The 18,098-nt window shown below is 41.7% G+C and overlaps 1 protein-coding gene across 1 annotated transcript in view; it reads left to right on the forward strand.

Annotated features, from left to right (window-relative positions):
* The window catches only part of LOC137422271 (uncharacterized), a 157,930-nt gene that overhangs the window by 55,502 nt on the left and 84,330 nt on the right, over window positions 1-18,098 (forward strand). Inside the window, exons 22-32 of the mRNA XM_078772642.1 lie at window positions 1,800-1,874; window positions 3,188-3,258; window positions 3,403-3,459; window positions 4,601-4,837; window positions 6,546-6,668; window positions 6,842-6,894; window positions 7,212-7,261; window positions 10,613-10,689; window positions 14,070-14,156; window positions 14,895-14,936; window positions 15,209-15,257. Of these exons, the coding sequence (XP_078628768.1) occupies window positions 1,800-1,874; window positions 3,188-3,258; window positions 3,403-3,459; window positions 4,601-4,837; window positions 6,546-6,668; window positions 6,842-6,894; window positions 7,212-7,261; window positions 10,613-10,689; window positions 14,070-14,156; window positions 14,895-14,936; window positions 15,209-15,257 (921 nt within the window). The remainder of the gene's footprint in view (window positions 1-1,799; window positions 1,875-3,187; window positions 3,259-3,402; window positions 3,460-4,600; window positions 4,838-6,545; window positions 6,669-6,841; window positions 6,895-7,211; window positions 7,262-10,612; window positions 10,690-14,069; window positions 14,157-14,894; window positions 14,937-15,208; window positions 15,258-18,098) is intronic.

The following is an 18,098-nucleotide window of genomic DNA, read 5'->3' on the forward strand; positions in this document are numbered from 1 at the left end:
AAGATGGCCGCCGCCATGTATGTCTGAACCTTGTGAGATGAATATCTTGAAAAATAAGCGAAGTACCAACTTCTAATTTGGTGTGTGGTGTATCTCGGCATAAGGAAGAACGCTATTGAACATTGGGTCGCCACGTCAAAATCCAAGATGGCCGCCACCATATGTATGTCTGAAACTTGTGAGCGAAATATCTCGAAAAAGAAGCGAAGTACCAACTTCTAATCTGGTATGTGGGTGTATCTAGGCACAAGGAAGAACGCTATTTAAAATTGGGTCGCCACGTCAAAATCCAAGATGGCCGCCTCCATGTATGTCTGAACCTTGTGAGATGAATATCTTGAAAAATAAGTGAAGTACCAACTTCTAATTTGGTGTGTGGGTGTACCTCGGCATAAGGAAGAACGCTATTGAAAATTGGGGCGCCACGTCAAAATCCAAGATGGCCGCCACCATATATATGTCTGAGCCTTGTGAGCGAAATATATCATAGCATGTTTTCTGCGTCTTCCACTTTGTCAACTCACATCACTTCCCCGACGGGGGACCTAGGCGTAACGCTTGTTTACAGAGTGAAAACTATCATTAAGCTACTAGATCGGCAGGGTTATCATACCAAGATGGGCAGGGTTATCATACCAAGATAGGCAGGGTTATCATACCAAGATAGGCAGGGTTATCATACCAAGATAGGCAGGGTTATCATACCAAGATAGGCAGGGTTATCATACCAAGATAGGCAGGGTTATCATACCAAGATAGGCAGGGTTATCATACCAAGATAGGCAGGGTTATCATACCAAGATAGGCAGGGTTATCATACCAAAATATAAACTAGACACATGTAGAAAGACAAAAATACCAAAATTGTTTGCTGACCTTGGGTGGTACAAATTTGTTAAAATATCAGTATTGGCCCCTCGACGAAGGATCAATCGATTCCATTTTGGTTGAGATCTGAATATGAATTCGGATACGAGAATTATTAAATTTTTTAAGTGATTCTTCACCATTGGGCGATAGGCCCAAAAAACGATACATATCAGGATATCTCAAAGTTATGGATGGATTTGGACGAAACGTGGTGGAGAGTTTGGGTGTCTGACAAGAATCAATCGATTCTATTTTGGTTGAGATCTGAATATGAATTCGGATACGAGAATTATTAAATTTTTAAAGTGATTCTTCACCATTGGGAGATAGGCCCAAAAAACGATACATATCAGGATATCTCAAAGTTATGGACGGATTTAGAGGAAACGTGGTGGAGAGGTTGGGTGTCTGAGAAGGATCAATCTATTCAATGTTTTTGAAGATCTGAATATGGATTCGGAAACGATAATTATTTAATGTTTAAGTGATTCTTCACCATTTGGAGATGGTTCCAAAAACGATATATAACATGATATTTTAAAAAGTTGTGGAGGAGTTATGACAACTAGGTGGATGAGTTGGTTAGGTGACAATAACAAGCGGATTAGATTTTGGTTCAGGTCAGAATCCAGATCCGACCTGTCAGTGGGATACAAAACACAAACTGTTCAGCCTGGCAGAGGTTTGCGCTCCACCGAGTGCCGTTCTCGCTTAATCGATGTCGTACTTTTGAGTGGTGCGGTTCTGCCCAAATGTTTACAGACAAGATCATGAATTGTGATTGTGAAAGGACGATGTTAAGGCTCACCTGTTGACTACTTGTCATCACACAAAATGTGCATGTTTATCATGTTGTTTAAAGGTGTTTGACTTTGGGTAAGATTCTTATGCCATATTAACTTGTGCTCCACTATGTTGTTTCCCTTCAGTCAAGTTGATCGACATCCTGATAAAAGATTTGTCCCGTCACCGAGTGGGCCTCGTTTTGGAGTATGTGGAAGCAGGTGAGGTTTGACGTCATTTTGCTGAAAATTTACTGTTTGTGTCTATCAAGTTCAATTTTACTTGAGTAGTTAAATAAGTTAGTAATTAGTAAACATGCATTATGGTGTCCTGATTGTTGGACCAACTCTTTCAGTTCTGACGAATCTCAGTTTCACCCTGTCACTCTGGCACGATTGCTAAAAAACAACCAACTGATCTATTTTCCTGGTCAGACACAGGAAGTGGTTCGGTTTCTTGACTTTATACGCTTCACCATCAGCATGACGTGGATCACATATCAATGCTGTCTTCCAAACAGCTGCACATTCCATCATTCCAAATAATTCCTTAAACTCATAGCCTATATGGTGTCTGTGTTGGTCAATGGAGACCTCTTGAGTTTTATAATCCACAGGATTCAGGAGACCTGTTTGTGGTTGTGCTTCCTCCCACATAGGTGATGAGATGGCAGCATCACATGCCGATTTGGTTTCTGTTAAATAAGAAGCTCTCAAAATTATAATCGTGCCACGTGATGAGGCTGAAACACATTGCCAGATCCACACATGGGAGACGGGGCGGCTCATCTCATTTATGCGGCCTGTCAAAAGACCCAGAGTGTCTTGGAAGAGACTGATAAGTCTCCCGCTCCTTCACTGCACAAGTTCCTCCAGTAATCCCCTCCTGGTTAAATTCAAAGCGCACACTTTCCACACACCTCCACTTTTTTGTTCCTCTTTTTTCACACTTCTGCAACTGTCCTCCAGAAATTATTCAATCACATTCTCCCCTCGAATGCAGGTGGTGCACCACCATCTCATGTCATCCTCCATCTTTTCCTCAATTTTTTTTTTTTACCCATGAACCCTCTTTTCATTCTTCACTTGACTTCCAGTATCCTGTGTTTTCTCTCTCTATTTCTCTCTCTGTCTCTGTCTCTCTGTCTCTGTCTCTGTGTCTCTCTCTCTCTGTCTCTCTCTCTCTCTCTCTCTCTCTCTGTCTCTCTCTCTCTCTCTCTGTCTCTCTCTGTCTCTCTCTGTCTCTCTCTCTCTCTGTCTCTCTCTCTCTCTGTCTCTCTGTCTCTCTCTCTTTTTGTCTGTCTCTGTCTCTCCCTCTCCTGCTCATTCTTTCCCTTACTTGTGTCCAACTGTGCCCCTCTATCACCTTACTCTTCCATGACCTTTGATTTTGCAAGGAATTTTTTTCTCTTTATCATTTTCTGTTTATTTTAACAATGAAACATTCAAAAACAAAACAACTTTTCCTCTCCTCGTTTCTCAAAATGAAAAATCTCATTGCCTTGCTCTTGTATGTTTCTGTCTCATGTGTGCAGGTTCAATCGCTTCCCAAATTCATTTTCTGAGGAGTATTCCAGATAGAGAGTTGTGGATTCCCATGAAGCAGGTGAGCTGAAGTTGGTTTCAGCCTCAGTGTGATGTTTATGACGTGGTTTGAAATATAACAGAAAGAATTGCATTCTAAATTGTAAAATCTTAACAACCACAATCTGTCTTCATGTTGGAATATTTCATCTCCTCCTCCCCCCAGATGGCTGATGCTTTTAAGTACTTGCACTCCCGGAACATTGTGCACAGGGATATAAAGGTAACCAACTACACCAGTGCAGGCCGTGATACGTTCTGCGTAATACTGCAATGAAAACCATGTTTTGGTGGAGCAAAGGAAGGAATGGGAGTGGGAAGTGGAGGGGGCAGGAAGGAACAAAATTCAAGTTGTTGGGGAATGAGTTACAATGGAGAGAAAGAGGGGAGCACCTGTCACATATAGACCTTTTTGTGTTCATTACATAATGAATTGAACTTGAAATATAATTGGAAATATATAAATAGAAAGAGAGGTATCAAAATTAAATACCCATTCCAGCTCGGTTGTTGTCTGAAAAAGACAGCCCCCCACTGTTGGAATTTGTGTTCAATTTTAATATCTCTATTCACGGTGACATTATGAAGATGTTGTTTCACATTTCCTCCTCGAAGGTTGTCCATTTATCCCAATTTAAGGCAACTCTCCTCATACTCTCAAAATTTACCTTGATTTCTGATAACCTCATCCTACAATCTCAATCTTGTCTTCCCAGAATCCACTTACACACACTATGTTATGGTGTCTTGTCCATAAATTCTGTTCTTCCTCAACCTTCTCCACCATATTCAGATTATTACCTCATAAGAGGTCTAACACTCCGCTCCTCATGAGATTATCAACAAACTGCATTAAAAAGCAATCCTGGGCAAGATCACGAAATTCCTCCTCTGCCCTTTTTATCTTACCTTTCTGTCACACCAAGAGCCTGATTATTTATCCCTAAATACTCTTCCATCTCTAATCTCTGTCCACACAGAACACTCTTCATTAACTCCCTGCTCCAGGTCGCCCTTTTCTCTTGATATAATATTGTCCTTTACCAAGATTGCAACACTTCCTCAGATTTTCTCTTTCCTTTCACACCTCCTGCACATATTGTGTCCTTCAATTCCTGTCATTTAGCTAAACCAAGTCTCACTTCCTGCGACTCTCTCGTTTGTACTCCTCGCTGTCTACTCTCGCTTCCACTTCCTCCATATTATGTAAACTCCTGATTGACATTGGTAGCGGATGTTTTTTAAAAAGTTTTCTCTTTCTCGAATTTTTTGTCCTGCCGCCCATCGCATTTAAATTTGCATCTTTCCCTCAACATAATTTATCATCAAGGGTTTTAACATATTGATTTATGTTTATTCTCCAGACAGAAAACGTGCTGCTTTGCAGCAATACGGGGTTTGTGAAGATCATCAACTTTAACATTGCCACACCTTTCATACATGGTAAAAAATTGTATGATGTCTGTGGCACACCTGCCTATATGGCACCAGAGATGACAGAGCATGGCTACGAAGGTCCCCCAGTCGATGTGTGGGCACTTGGCATCCTCTTCATGACATTATTTGTTGGACTTCAATTTGTCGGACCTAATATTATTGAAGTGAGTATTGTTTATAATGGTGTCATGATAATGAATATGGTGTGAAGTAGATGCTGATGCTGAGGATGTGTTGCGTGAAGGGAGTCTTGAGTATTTCACATGCAGTGCCTTGAGAAGATATTCATACCACTCGACTTTTTTCACATTTTGGTGTGTTGCAGCCTGAATTTAAAATGGATTAAATTCCCATTTTTTGTCACTGATATAGTGATATACACATAATGCCCCATAATGTCAACGTAGATATAAAAAAAATAATTTTTTTTACAAAATAATTTAAATTGAAAAGCTGAAATTTAAACAAGAAGACATCATGTGTCTCGTGTGCAACACACTCGTGTCCAACACAAAATTTGCACACTATGTTATAAATCATTGTGTGGAACGGGACCTCACTATCTGTCCGATTTGCTCACTCTCTATGAACCTCGGCGACGGCTTCGTTCAAGCGACGACTCTATGACCTTGGAGCCGCCGTGCACCAGCACCAAGTCGTTTGGCGAGAAATCCTTTTCCTTTGCTGCACCTCTGCTCTGGAATGACTTGCCTTCCTCTGTTCGACATGTTGACTCTCTTCCTGCCTTTAAAACCTCCCTCAAAACCTATCTGTTTCACAAGTCTTTTAAAGGCTTAGTCCTGTTTTCCCTTTGGTTTGAGGTGGGACAGAGATCGAGAGGATGTCTGTGTACATGTGCGGGGGAGGGAGGGAAGGGAGGAGGAGGGGGAGTACACATCTGTGGGTTTTGAATGGGGAGGGAGAGGAATAGGGCAAGAGTGAAGGTGTGTCTGTTTGTGTGTGTGCGTGCGGTGTGTGCGTTCGCATGATAATGTAAAGCGCCATGAGGGTAGTTTACTCTGCTTGATGGGGCTATATAAGACTCCTTCATTATTATTATTATTATCATGCATGATACTTGCAAAATCCGCCCCCCACCCCCAAAGGAAAAAAATTCCATTGATACAGCAAATTCGGTGTTGTTGAAGCTGAATGGAAAGGTGTGTGCTGCATGTGTGAGAAGTGTTATGATTTATGGGAGCGAGACATGGGTAATGAATGTAGAGCAGCAAGGGAGGCTGGAAAGAGTGGAAATGCGTTATGGTTCGGTGGATGTGCGGAGTGTCGTTGAGAGAGAGGCAGACAAATGATGAATTGCGAAAGATGATGGGAATAGAGCCTGTGATGGATGCTGTGAAGAGAAAAAGGTTGAGATGGTTTGGTCATGTGTTGAGGAAGGATGAAAGTGACTGGTTGAGAAGAGTGATGGAAATGAATGTCGAAGGAAGTGGAGGACGGGGAAGACCGAGAAAGACTTGGCTAAAGATGGTCGAAGAAGAAATGCGGGTGAGGGACTTAACAAGGGGAGATGCAGAAAATAGGGCAAAATGGAGAAGATTGTCATGGGGCCCGCAAGGCTAACCCCAGCTCAAGCAGGGAAAATGGCCTTAAAATGGTTCTTGTTGTTGTTGTTGTTCAGATATCCAATGATTGAGGTGAGAGGGTTTCTTTTTCAGCGAAGAAAAAACTTTTGTGTTGCACACCATAACTTATTTGATGAATGAAAATGTATTTTATGTGTTTTGAATCAAACCTTGGTCATTGCATCATTGAGTGTTTGTTGGGAATATGCTTATTATGCAAATGTAAGTATTCGATTGCGACGATTGTTTCGGATTCGGACACAAATACACTTGTTTTGCTTCTTTGCAGATGTCATCTGACAAGACTGACTTCAAAGTGGGAAACAGTCCACCAACCCTTGCAAGGGAAACATTGGTTTCCCTTCTGACTGCGATGCTTCGGAAGCATCCATTGCAGAGGCTCACGATGATGGTGAGGGATTGATACAGTTTTCAACTGCAGTGTTTTATTTGCACGGACAAGAATGTTCTCACATGCTTGGGTCACTGACCTCTTCTTATTGTGGTTAAAATGCAATTGCTCATCAGTGGAGGTGTTTCCTGACCGTATTTATATTTGATTCCAACACATCCATTGTTTTGCAGGAGATTGTGAACCACACCTTTTTCAAGGAAAATTACCGGGTGGACTTTTTCCGGTAACTGACGCTCCTTTTGTTCTCTTTTTGCCTTTACCAATCTTATTTTTCTTTGCAAAATGGAGTCTCTTGGAAGAGTTTTGACGAGAGGGAGTGGGGTCCCCCACGGGGTACTTCAGGCTGTTCCCTGTCCATATGTAATTGTAATTGTCATGGTTCTCTTTTTGAGGCAATGTTTTTATGGCCGGATGCCCTTCCTGACGCCAACCCTTTTAGTCGCCTCTTCCGACACGCAGGGATATGGTGTACCTATTCTAAACCGGGGTACATACCGGGGGACATTTGTAACAGCTTTAAAAAATCTTTGTTTTCTGCAGGAATGCTGAGCCTCAAGTCACAAATGGATCTGTTGGTGGGCCGCTAACTGGTAAGTTTTGAGAATTAATCTTTTCACAAAATAAACACATTTCCAAGTCCAATAAAAGAGACCTGAAAATGTTTTGGTGTTTTCTTTATTTTTGAATTTGCTGGTGGTGGCTGCTTGTTCCGCATGACAGTGACACAAACAACTTCTTCTCATCACAGTAATATTTCCCATGCATGCTCCAAACTTTTTGTTTTTATCCTCCAGTCACGCCATGGCAGTGTTTTAGCAGCTTCACTTGGTCACAGGTGTAACTTTAATGCAGAGGGTCCCAATGTGTAATTTTTGGCTGAGCTGAGCATCACCTCAACAATACAAAACAATACTGATTGGTAATATTGATGGAAGAGGAGGAAGGCAAGGATTAAAATGGGCGAGCCAGATGATGGAATAGATGAGGAAGTTAAAGATCGAGCTGCTGGATCGACATTTGAATGGCGTTCCGTTAGAAGCAACCTCTGGATCGGAGACGGTACCAGATGATGGTGAGAGTGCAAATCAATTTCAATGAAAATGTAAGACGACATGATCATTGAGGTGGAGGAAACGTTGAAAGGAAGCAAGTGATAGGTTTCGGTTGGGAAAGGTTAATGCGGTTCATAAGGATCATGGTCATGAGGATGGATGCCGTGAGATGATGCTTAAACTGGGTGTCCCATGTGCCGGCATGAGGTGATGAGCATTAAAAATCACATGGTGACCCCCGCCAAGAGTAGAGGGGCTATCACTGGCACCCTGGACAAATTCCAAATTCCTGCCATAACCAGGAGAGGGCATTGCATCAGCAGTACGTCCACCTTCTCAGCCAATGGTGCTTGCTGCTCCACAGTCTTGTGCTAAGTATGAACATGGCGGCAGAAGACTGCTTTGTTTGATTCTAAAATATAAATCCCTTTTATATCCATCTATAAATGCAAATTTGCCCTCATTATTATTGTCCAAGACACCTGGTGTGTACCCCGGTTTAGAATAGGTACACCGTATCCCTGCGTGTCGTAAGAGGCGACTAAAAGGGTTGGCGTCAGGAAGGGCATCTGGCCATAAAAACATTGCCTCAAAAAGAGAACCATGACAATTACGACTCCATATGGGCAGGGTTCAGCCCGAAGTAACCCGTGGGGGACCCCACTCCCTCTCGTCAAAACAAGGTGGGGAACCCGATCGAAGCAAGGGTGGAAATCATTCCATTTATGACGATGAAACGTCTGATGCCCGACGTGGAGATCGGTATCTGAGATTTGGGACATGGAATGTAGGGACAATGACAGGGAGATCAGGAGAAGTTGTGGAAGTATTGGTCAGAAGAAGAGTGGACATATGTTGTGTGCAGGAGACGAGATGGAAGTCGTTGAAGCTGAAGGGAAAGGTGTATGCTGAATGTGTGAGAAATGTTATGATTTATGGGAGCGAGATATGGGTAATGAACGTAGAGCAGCAATGAAGGTTGGAAAGGGTGGAAATGTGAATCGTTCGGTGGATGTGTGGAGTATCGTTGAGAGAGGGGAAGACAAATGATGAATGGCGAAAGATGATGGGAAAAGAGCCTGTGATGGATGCTATGAAGAGGAACAGGTTGAGATGGTTTGGTCATGTGTTGAGGAAGGATGAAAGTGGCTGGTTGAGAAGTGATGGAAATGAATGTTGAAGGAAGTAGAGGACGGGGAAGACCGAGAAAGACTTGGCTAAAGATGGTCGAAGAAGAAATGCGGGCAAGGGGGTTAACAAGGGGAGATGCAGAAAATAGGGCAAAATGGAGAACATTGTCATGGGGACCGCAAGGCTAACCCCCGCTCTTGCATGGAAAATGGCCTTAAAATGCCTGTTGTATTATTGTCCAAGACCGTTTCAGATGCATTTTTGTGTGTTTTTTCCACCATTATTCCTTTATCCATTTCCGAATGGAATTCCCCATTTATAAATTGTACTGTGTCCAACAGGGCTGGACAGACAAAGCGAATTTACCTCTGAACTGTGAAGTCTGATTTGCTTCTCATCCTGACCATACCCTGTCGAATCAAGAGCTAGTCTTGCTTGTGAGGCCCTGTGTCAGACTGTTTTGGCTTTTTTGGTCCGACGAAGGGTTGATGCCAGGAATGTCGGCTTCCCCTCACTTCCAACTGTGGAAAGCTTAGCCTGATCAATGTCGTTCCTGCTGATTCCATCCGTTTCATAAAATCAAATGGTGCTTCACAGGTCGTGTGTTTGGTCACAAATGTGTGGTCCCTCAGGTGGACCTTGTGTTGGGTATTCTGTCTGGTCGCATTAGTTTGGAGACATTAAACATCTCTCAGTGTCTTTCATGAAGAGTTGGCAAGTCAATGCCGGTGTCACGAAACAGATCCGCCCCCGAAACAGATCCGCCCCCCGGCGATTCTGTACCGGTACAGATTCGCCGCCCTCGAAATAGATTCGCCGCCCTCTAAATAGATTCGCCCCCCTGCCACGAAATAGACTCTCCCCCGTGACAAAATTGCCCCCCTCATAATATATATGTACATGTTTCAGCAGATATTCAAACTTGGAAATAAGTGTAACAATTGTATGGCTCTTGGTGATTGTGGAAGATGTATTTTACAATTAATCTACAACTAGAGCAACTGAATATTGGTGTAGACCAATAAAAATAAAACCAAAATAACCATAAAAATAAATAAAAAATAACCAAAAATAACATAAAATAACCATAAATAACCATAAAAATAGCCATTAAAACCATAAAACCATAACCAAAATAAAAATAAACCAATAAAAATCTATCAATAATTACTATATCAAGTGTTCAAGTATGTCTTAAAAAGATTGAGAAAATGTGTAAGTGCGCACTCAATCAATTCCCCAAACAATATTTGTCGTACTTTTATCACGTCCCCTCTTGTAAACCAATATTTCCATATGTATATGTATATATCCGCAAACGAGAATGGGGGGCGATTCTATTCTGATGGGGGCGAGAAACGTATCCGCCGGGGGGGGCGAGTTTATACCGGTACAGATTCGCCGGGGGGAGAGTTTATACGGGGGCGGATTTATTTCGCGACACCGGCACCTTGAGCAAATTACGAATTCCTGCCTTTATCCACTACAATCATGTCAGGCCTAGCCAACCAGCTCCTGAAAGACTTGGGCCAATTCTGTATGTTCTCAGCCCTTGATCTCTTACTCGGGGATATGGTATGTCTCATATGATATGGTATACACCTGGCTGACAAAGAAGAAGATGAAGATGAAGACGAATTGATGAGATTGATGTCTCATTTCTTCAATGCACATACAACTGAGCTTGGTGATATTTTGTTCATTGATCTTTTTCTCTCACAATATCTGTTTTATGTTCATTTTTCCTCTTCTTTCCAGAATCTACTCTCCTTCATGGTGAAGATGATGAGAGTACTTTCAGGATTGAGGATGATCGTGATGTGGGGCAGGTTGTGGTAAGCAAGACATTCAATTACCTATTTACAGTAATAGCTCGGTTTACGTCGGGGATGTGTTCCTGAAAAGTGCGATCATCAAAACGACGTAAATCAAAACAAATTTTGTGCCTCTGCCGACGAAGTCTGTCCGAATGACCATCTGTACGTTCGTGCATCCGTCCGTGATAGGATTTTGTTACCACGTTAATTTGAGAAGGGCTGAAGGGATCTTCGTCAAACGTGGTGCAGGTATGTATGATGATGCAAGGATTAACTGATTAGATTTTCGGGTCAAGAGGTCAAAGGTCACAGGTCATGTTATGTAAAAATTATGTTGCTGCACCAACTCGTAAAGCAGTCATGGGATTTTGAACAAACTTGGTATTGGTGTTTATGATACAAACATGAACTGATTGGATTGTGGCATCAACAGATCAAAGTTCAGAGGTCATGTCAGGTAAAAATGTGATAACTTAATAATAGCTGATGGGATTTAAATCAAACTTGGTACAGGTATTATAATGATGTAAGCATGAACTGATTACATTTTGGGGTGAAGAGGTCATAGGTCCTGTTAAGGAAAAAAATCTGTTGCTCTTTTAACTTGTGAACTGGCAATGGGCTTTGCCCAAACTTGGTATCAGTATATATTATGATGCAAAGATGAACTTCTTATATTTTGGCATCAAATGTGAGAATTGAGGTGATTTGGTGATTTTGGTGAGGTCAGAGGTCATGTCAGGTAAAATGTGATTCTTGAGATCATCTGAATGGATTTAAATCAAACTTGTTATAAGTATGTATAATGATGTAATAATGTGTGTGGAGGCATATCAGTCGATGTCATGACGTCGAAGAATGTCGTTCTCGTTCTCATTACCATTAATAGGATAAGCGTGGGATGTGTTCCCAACGTCGCAACTTCACGGATCGTATTTCACCTCTTACCGGTGATATTCCTCTCTTTTTGATTCATGGCAGTTATTTATATTCAAGAACACAAACGTACAGTCGTTCTGTCGACGATTTTGCGATTTCCCAATTTTGTACTTTGCGATGTATTGTGGTGTTTTTGTCAGTCTTGTAAGTTCTGAAAACGTTCGAGAATAAAAGTTATGTCTTATAAAGTGATGTACGTGTGAGTTCAGGCGGCGCAAGTCGGGTAGTGGTATAATTACGTGATGACATAATGGATGGTATTTCTCTATTTATTTATTATACCAATTATTTCCTCCTTTTTAGTTCCCATGAGATATCTTCGTCATTGATATGAGCTGTCGAGCCTGGGTTTGAATCCCAACACAGCTATAAACTGTCATTCCGGTGTTTCATAGGCAGGGTGATTCATCAATGCGTGTGCCGTCCCTCGGATGGACGTTAAACTGGTCATCCGTCTGCCGGAATTAGTTGGTGGGCATTAATGATCCTTCACAAATCAAATCAACAAACAAATGGTCATGGTGTCCTTCACAAAGAGGAGACAAACTATCGCTGGCAACCTGAACACATTTCAAATTCCTGCCGCAACTTCCGTACACTGAGCTGGAGTGGTGAACTAACCAGCATTGTGGCCAAGTATCTGCTCTGCCTAGAGTGTGGTACATGAATGTGAATATGATGATAATTATTATCGAGTTGATGTGAAATAATCATTTAAACATGGCTTTATTATGACCCTCGTCAGAGGAGAGGGTATTGCATTTGAGTCCGTTTGTTTGTTGGACTGTCTGGTCTGTTTTTCTGTCTGTCTGTTTGTCTGCACAGAATAAATATGATTTTGTCAGTCATAAATATGACTGAATATCATAAATATGAATATCATATTTATATAAATAAATATGATTTTCTCTGCATCCGTTGCAGAGAAATCGTAAATGTGACGGCCTTACGGTAAACTCGGGGTTTAACATGATCACATGCCGCTCCGTTTGCGGTTCGAATCCCAAGTTTTGGAGCAAATTTTGGCATCCCCAAAAAATCGAAATAAAATAAAATGGATTCGAATGAAAAACCACAATCAAATCAACTCTTGCATTCACCCCCCTAAACCACCTTTATAGGCCATTTTTCCCCCGCAGAGCAGGGGTTGGCCTTTTTTGGGCACCGTGGTCTCCTTTTTGAAGCAGTTCTACAGCCGGATGACCTTCCTGCCGCCAACCCTGTTAGTCGCCTCTTGCGACACACAGGGAATTACCAGTAAACCGGTACTCAATTTGCCGACCTCGGAGGGATGACAGGCTGAGTCAACCCCCCTGGCATTAATTCAGCGATTGACTGGGATTAGAACCCAGGATCCTAGGATCCCAAGCAGGTACCGCAACTGCTAAGCCAACACCAGGCTTTCTGCATCCGTTGGTCCGATTGACAGGAAATTTTCACCATAGGTGCTGCTCCTCCTCCTCCTCCTGTAAATTTTGTCATGAGAATGATAGTCATGTCACGTGATATGGGCGCTATCTTGGAAAAACCGAAAATCTTTGCACCTCTATATCTCCAAAAAGCGCTGCATCGAAAAGATTGAGACATTGCTCATTGCAAAGAACTCTCCATGGGTAATAACATACGCTAACTAGATGGTATTCATAGAATACTTACCCTGCGCAGTCAACTTGGTGCGAGCCAACTCTTCTGTTTTTGAACATTTCTTTTCTTTGATACAATATGGCTGCCAGACCATGTGAGTGATGACATCATAAATTTATATTCTCTAATATAATTGTTGCATAAATCAAGCTCAATACATATCAAACTGATCAGACTAAGCATTGTCCCTGTCGAATTATGACGTCATAATTATGGCACCAATGACATCGTTAACACCGATTCCCCATATGGAGTTCTTTACAATGAGCCATGTTTCAATTTTTTCCATGCAGCGGTTTTGGAGATATAGAGGTGCAGAAAAATTATAACGTTGCTAACAATGATCGGAAGGATAAGTGTTGTATTTGTCGAATCATGACGTCATAATGAAGGCACCGAAGACATCATCATTAACATATCTTATTCTCCATGGAGAGTAGTTGACAATGAGCCGGGTCTCAATTTTTTCCATGGAGTAGTTTCGGAGATATAGAGGTGCGAAGTTTTTTCCAAGATGGTGCCTGCAGCACTTGACCTATGGCGTCATAATAATCATTAAAATATTCTAAAGGGGGAGGCCCTCCCAAGGTGAAAATTTCATGTCATTCGGACCAACGGTTGCCGAGAAAATGAATTTTTAAAATGCAGACACGGCACACACGTACGTACGTAAATGAATGCTTAACCACGCTTTTGGCTTTGTGAGCACAGGGTAATGATGATGTCATAGGTGCCTCATTCCGGTTGTATCATTTTATGTTCTATTTTATTTCAGAAGCACTGTTGTGATGCTCCATTTTTACCTTTGTTTTCAGTTCAGGAAGTGGGAGGTTATCTCGAAAATTGGAGAAGGAAGAACTGGATTCATTTACAAAATAAAGAATGTCAACTCTTCAGAAGAGGTACAAGCTTGTGATATGCTTCCTGTGTCTTCATTTCACTTTCTGGGAGATGTAACAGCTCGTGGTAGAGTGTGATAGAACACAGAACAGAACACGGTGGAAAATACAGATAGCAGGGTAGAGGGACATGGAAGAAGGATGAGAGCAAAGGGATCGGGAAATTCTCCTGCATCTGAATGCATCTTCTCTATTTCTGATAAGATGAACGAAGCTTTTTGTTTTGACTTGCAGGCTCCACATCCCCAGTAGAAGATTACATCATAGATATGATTACACTGTACAAATTATGTGTAATCTGTGACAGGTGATGGATGTGTGTCAGAAATCTCACCAAAATAATGGGGAAAACCACTTGATACAAAGTCATGGGGGCTTCTTCATTCGTACCATTGCTTTTTCTTTTCGTTTTTTCCCCCAATTAACACTTTGATGCCCCTCACTGCCCCAAACTTTCTTCGACTCCCTCATTCCTTGTGCGTCAATGTTTTGTCCTTTACCAATTCCGACCACATGACTAGATTCACTTGTGGTGTGTTGATGTAATTGTTTACCGAATTCCCCTTTTTATCCCCCGCCTATTTGAAGTTGTTCCTTTCTGTCATTTGTCTCCGGCGTTGACTTCAGTATAAACGGATGTAATAATTGTTTATCACGACACAACAATGTCATATGTTTTACTCATTTTCCCACATTGCAACTGAGATGTTTTTAAATACAATCTCTTGTCGCCTCTCTCAGGTTGCTTTGAAGAAGGGAAAATCTGTGCACGCTTCATTAGGAGTAAGTTTGTGTTCACATGGATATCGTGGTGTTTTTAATTGTTAAACTAACAACACAGTTTAACTTACCCCTGAACTGTCCTGGTCGAACCTTTATCTGTGAAACATCTTCGTCTCTTGCCCCCTGAGACTGTGCGTCTGTGTTTGAGTTACAATCTTGTGGTTATTGTGATGGTGTGACTTAACCTTAATCCACCTTATTGAAGGAATTTGTATAATTTTCTCTTTCTCTTCTCTCCTTTCGTTTTTTTTTTTTTTTTTTTTTTTTTTCAGCTCTGGCATGAAGCTTCGATAATGGAGAATCTAAATCACCCAAACATTAGTAAGTATGGATATCACTGAAACTTAATGATGTCTGAGTGTAATAGAATACAATAATAGAAAAATAATATGAATGCTTCGAATGAAATACACCTCTTTATATCAATCAACTTCATGACTTCAAGAAGGAATTTGATCATGTTTATAGAGCAAGCCTGTGGAAGATGCTGAGATCTTATGGAATTGCACAGAAGATGATAACTGATAAGCAAATTCTATTAACACTTTGAATGTACACTCCCGGTCAAAAGTTTTAGAACACCTCAATTTTTCCGGTTTTTATTGAAATTTAAGCAATTCAAGTCCAGTGAATAACCTGAAATGGTACAAAGGTAAGCAGTAAACTGCTCGAGGTTAAAAAAAAGTTTCGGTTCGCAAAAACGGGAAAATAATGTAAATTACACGGTTATATTGTAAAAAAAAAAAGGTCTTCAGATAACAAGTAATGGGTTAACAACTTACAGATGTTCTGCAGCAAATAGAGAAGCCCAAGACAATGTTAGTCAATTAAGCCTTGAAAGTTGATGCAAACAATTCCTTCAAGCTGCAGGTTTGACAGGTCGAGTGGCAGTAAGAAAGCCATTGCTAAGATGGCAAAATAAGAAAAAGAGGCTTTCCTGGGCCATGAAGCACCGCCAGTGCACTACTGAAGACTGGAAGAAGGTCTTGTGGACCGATGAATCAAAATTTGAAATCTATGGTTCATCACACAGGGTTTTTGTATGCCGTTGACTCGGCGAAAGGATGGTTCCTCAGTTTGTGACACCAACTGTCAAACATGGAGGAGGAAGCGTGATGGTCTGGGGCTCTTTTGCTGGATCCAGAGTCGGCGACTTGCACAGAGTGACTGGCACCCTGAAACAAAAGGGCTACCACAGCATTTTGCAGCGCCATGCAATACCCTCTGGTATACTTCCCGGTGTGTACCCCGGTTTAGAATAGGTACACCGTATCCCTGCGCATCTTAAGAGGTGACAAAGGGTTGGCGTCAGGAAGGGCATCCGACCATAAAAAAAACATTGCCTCAAACAGGGAACCATGATTGTCATGGGGCCCGCAAGGCTAACCCCTGCTCTAGTGGGGAAAATGGCCTAAAAACGATCCATTCATTCATTCATTCATTCATTCATTCATACACCGAGTTGGTCAGGGGTTCATCCGACAGCAAGATAATGACCCTAAACACACCTCCAGGCTATGTCAAAACTACCTTTGAGGAAAAGAACAAGACGGGAGGCTTCAAATCATGGAATGGCCAGCACAGTCTCCAGACCGGGTTAATCGAATTCAGCATACCCTAATTATGTTAAAAAGTAAAGTTCCGAACTTTTACCCAAAAATGCACCGATAAGCTTATACATGGCCTTTTTCCATAAATCCGTCTAGTCCAGGAGCCGCCCTCTTGGAACTGCTCTGCTGACGTCATATGATCAAAGTAGGCAGATCTAAAACAGGCAAAACATGACTCTTGCCCATAAATATAACAGATGTCGTCCACAACTACACATTACATTCTCGAATTTATATCGCCCTTTTAAGGTTACTTTGTGTGTGTGTGTGTGTGTGTGTGTGTGTGTGTGTGTGTGTGTGTGTGTGTGTGTGTGTGTGTGCGTGCGTGCGTGCGTGCGTGCGTGTGTGTTTGTTTGTTTGTTTGTTTGTGTGTGTTTTTTTTTTTTTACAGTCACGTGAAAAAGTAAGTACACCCCATGTTTTGACTTTTTCAACATATTTCAACATACAGCTATTTGATCTTCTTTTCAACAATATTGACAGATAAAGGTGATTTAATATAACAAAGATCATGAAAATTTTACATTTTGTAGTCCATTGTATAATTTAAATAAACATAAATGCAAATTTCACATGTGGAAAAAGAAAGTACACACTTGGCTCGAATAGGTGGTATTGCCCCCTTTGGCAGAAACAACCTCAAGTAGGCGTTTCTTATAACTGTCTACCAGTGTCTGACATCGACTGGGAGAAATTTTTACCCACTCCTCCATGCAGAATTATTTCAGCTGTGCGATGTTTGAAGGGTTTCCTGAATGCACAGCTCGTTTCAAATCCCCCCCACAACATCTCGATGGGATTTAGATCCGGGCTTTGACTTGGCCATTCCAGAACCCTCCATTTCTTTCTTTTCAGCCATTCCTTGGTGGATTTACTGGTATGTTTCGGGTCATTGTCATGTTGAAAGGTCCACCTTCGGATGAGCTTCAACTTTCCGACAGATGGCCTCACATTATCCTCAAGCACCCTCTGGTACAATGAAGAATTCATAGTGGATTCTATGATGGTGAGCTGTCCAGGCCCTGATGCAGCAAAGCTGCCCCAAACCATAATATTCCCACTACCATGCTTTGCAGTTGGTATCAGGTTCTTGTGGTCAAATGCTGTCTTTGGTTTTTGCCAAACGTGTCTTCTGGTACTGTGTCCAAATAGCTCTACCTTTGACTCATCTGTCCAGAGCACATTGTTCCATAAGTGCTGGTCTTTGCCTTGGTGTTCATTGGCAAACTTTCGTCTTGCCCTGATGTTCTTTTTGGACAGCAAAGGTTTCCTCCTGGCACACCTCCCATGTAGATCAAATTTGTGCAGCCTCTTTCTAATGGTAGACTCGTGCACTTTGACATCAACAGTGGCAAGAGCTACCTGTAGGTCCCATGATGACATTCTGGGGTTCTTAGAGATTTCTTTCAGCATCTTGCGGTCTGTTCTCGGGCTGAACTTGCTGGGACGGCCTGGCCTGTACAAGTTGGCAGTTGTTTGGAATCTTCTCCACTTGTAGATGATCTTCCGGACAGTCGAATGATTGATTTCAAATTGTTTGGAGATCTTTTAA

Source organism: Myxine glutinosa, chromosome 2, assembly GCF_964187855.1.
Source record: "Myxine glutinosa chromosome 2, kmMyxGlut1.1, whole genome shotgun sequence".
NCBI classification, from domain to species: domain Eukaryota; kingdom Metazoa; phylum Chordata; class Myxini; order Myxiniformes; family Myxinidae; genus Myxine; species Myxine glutinosa.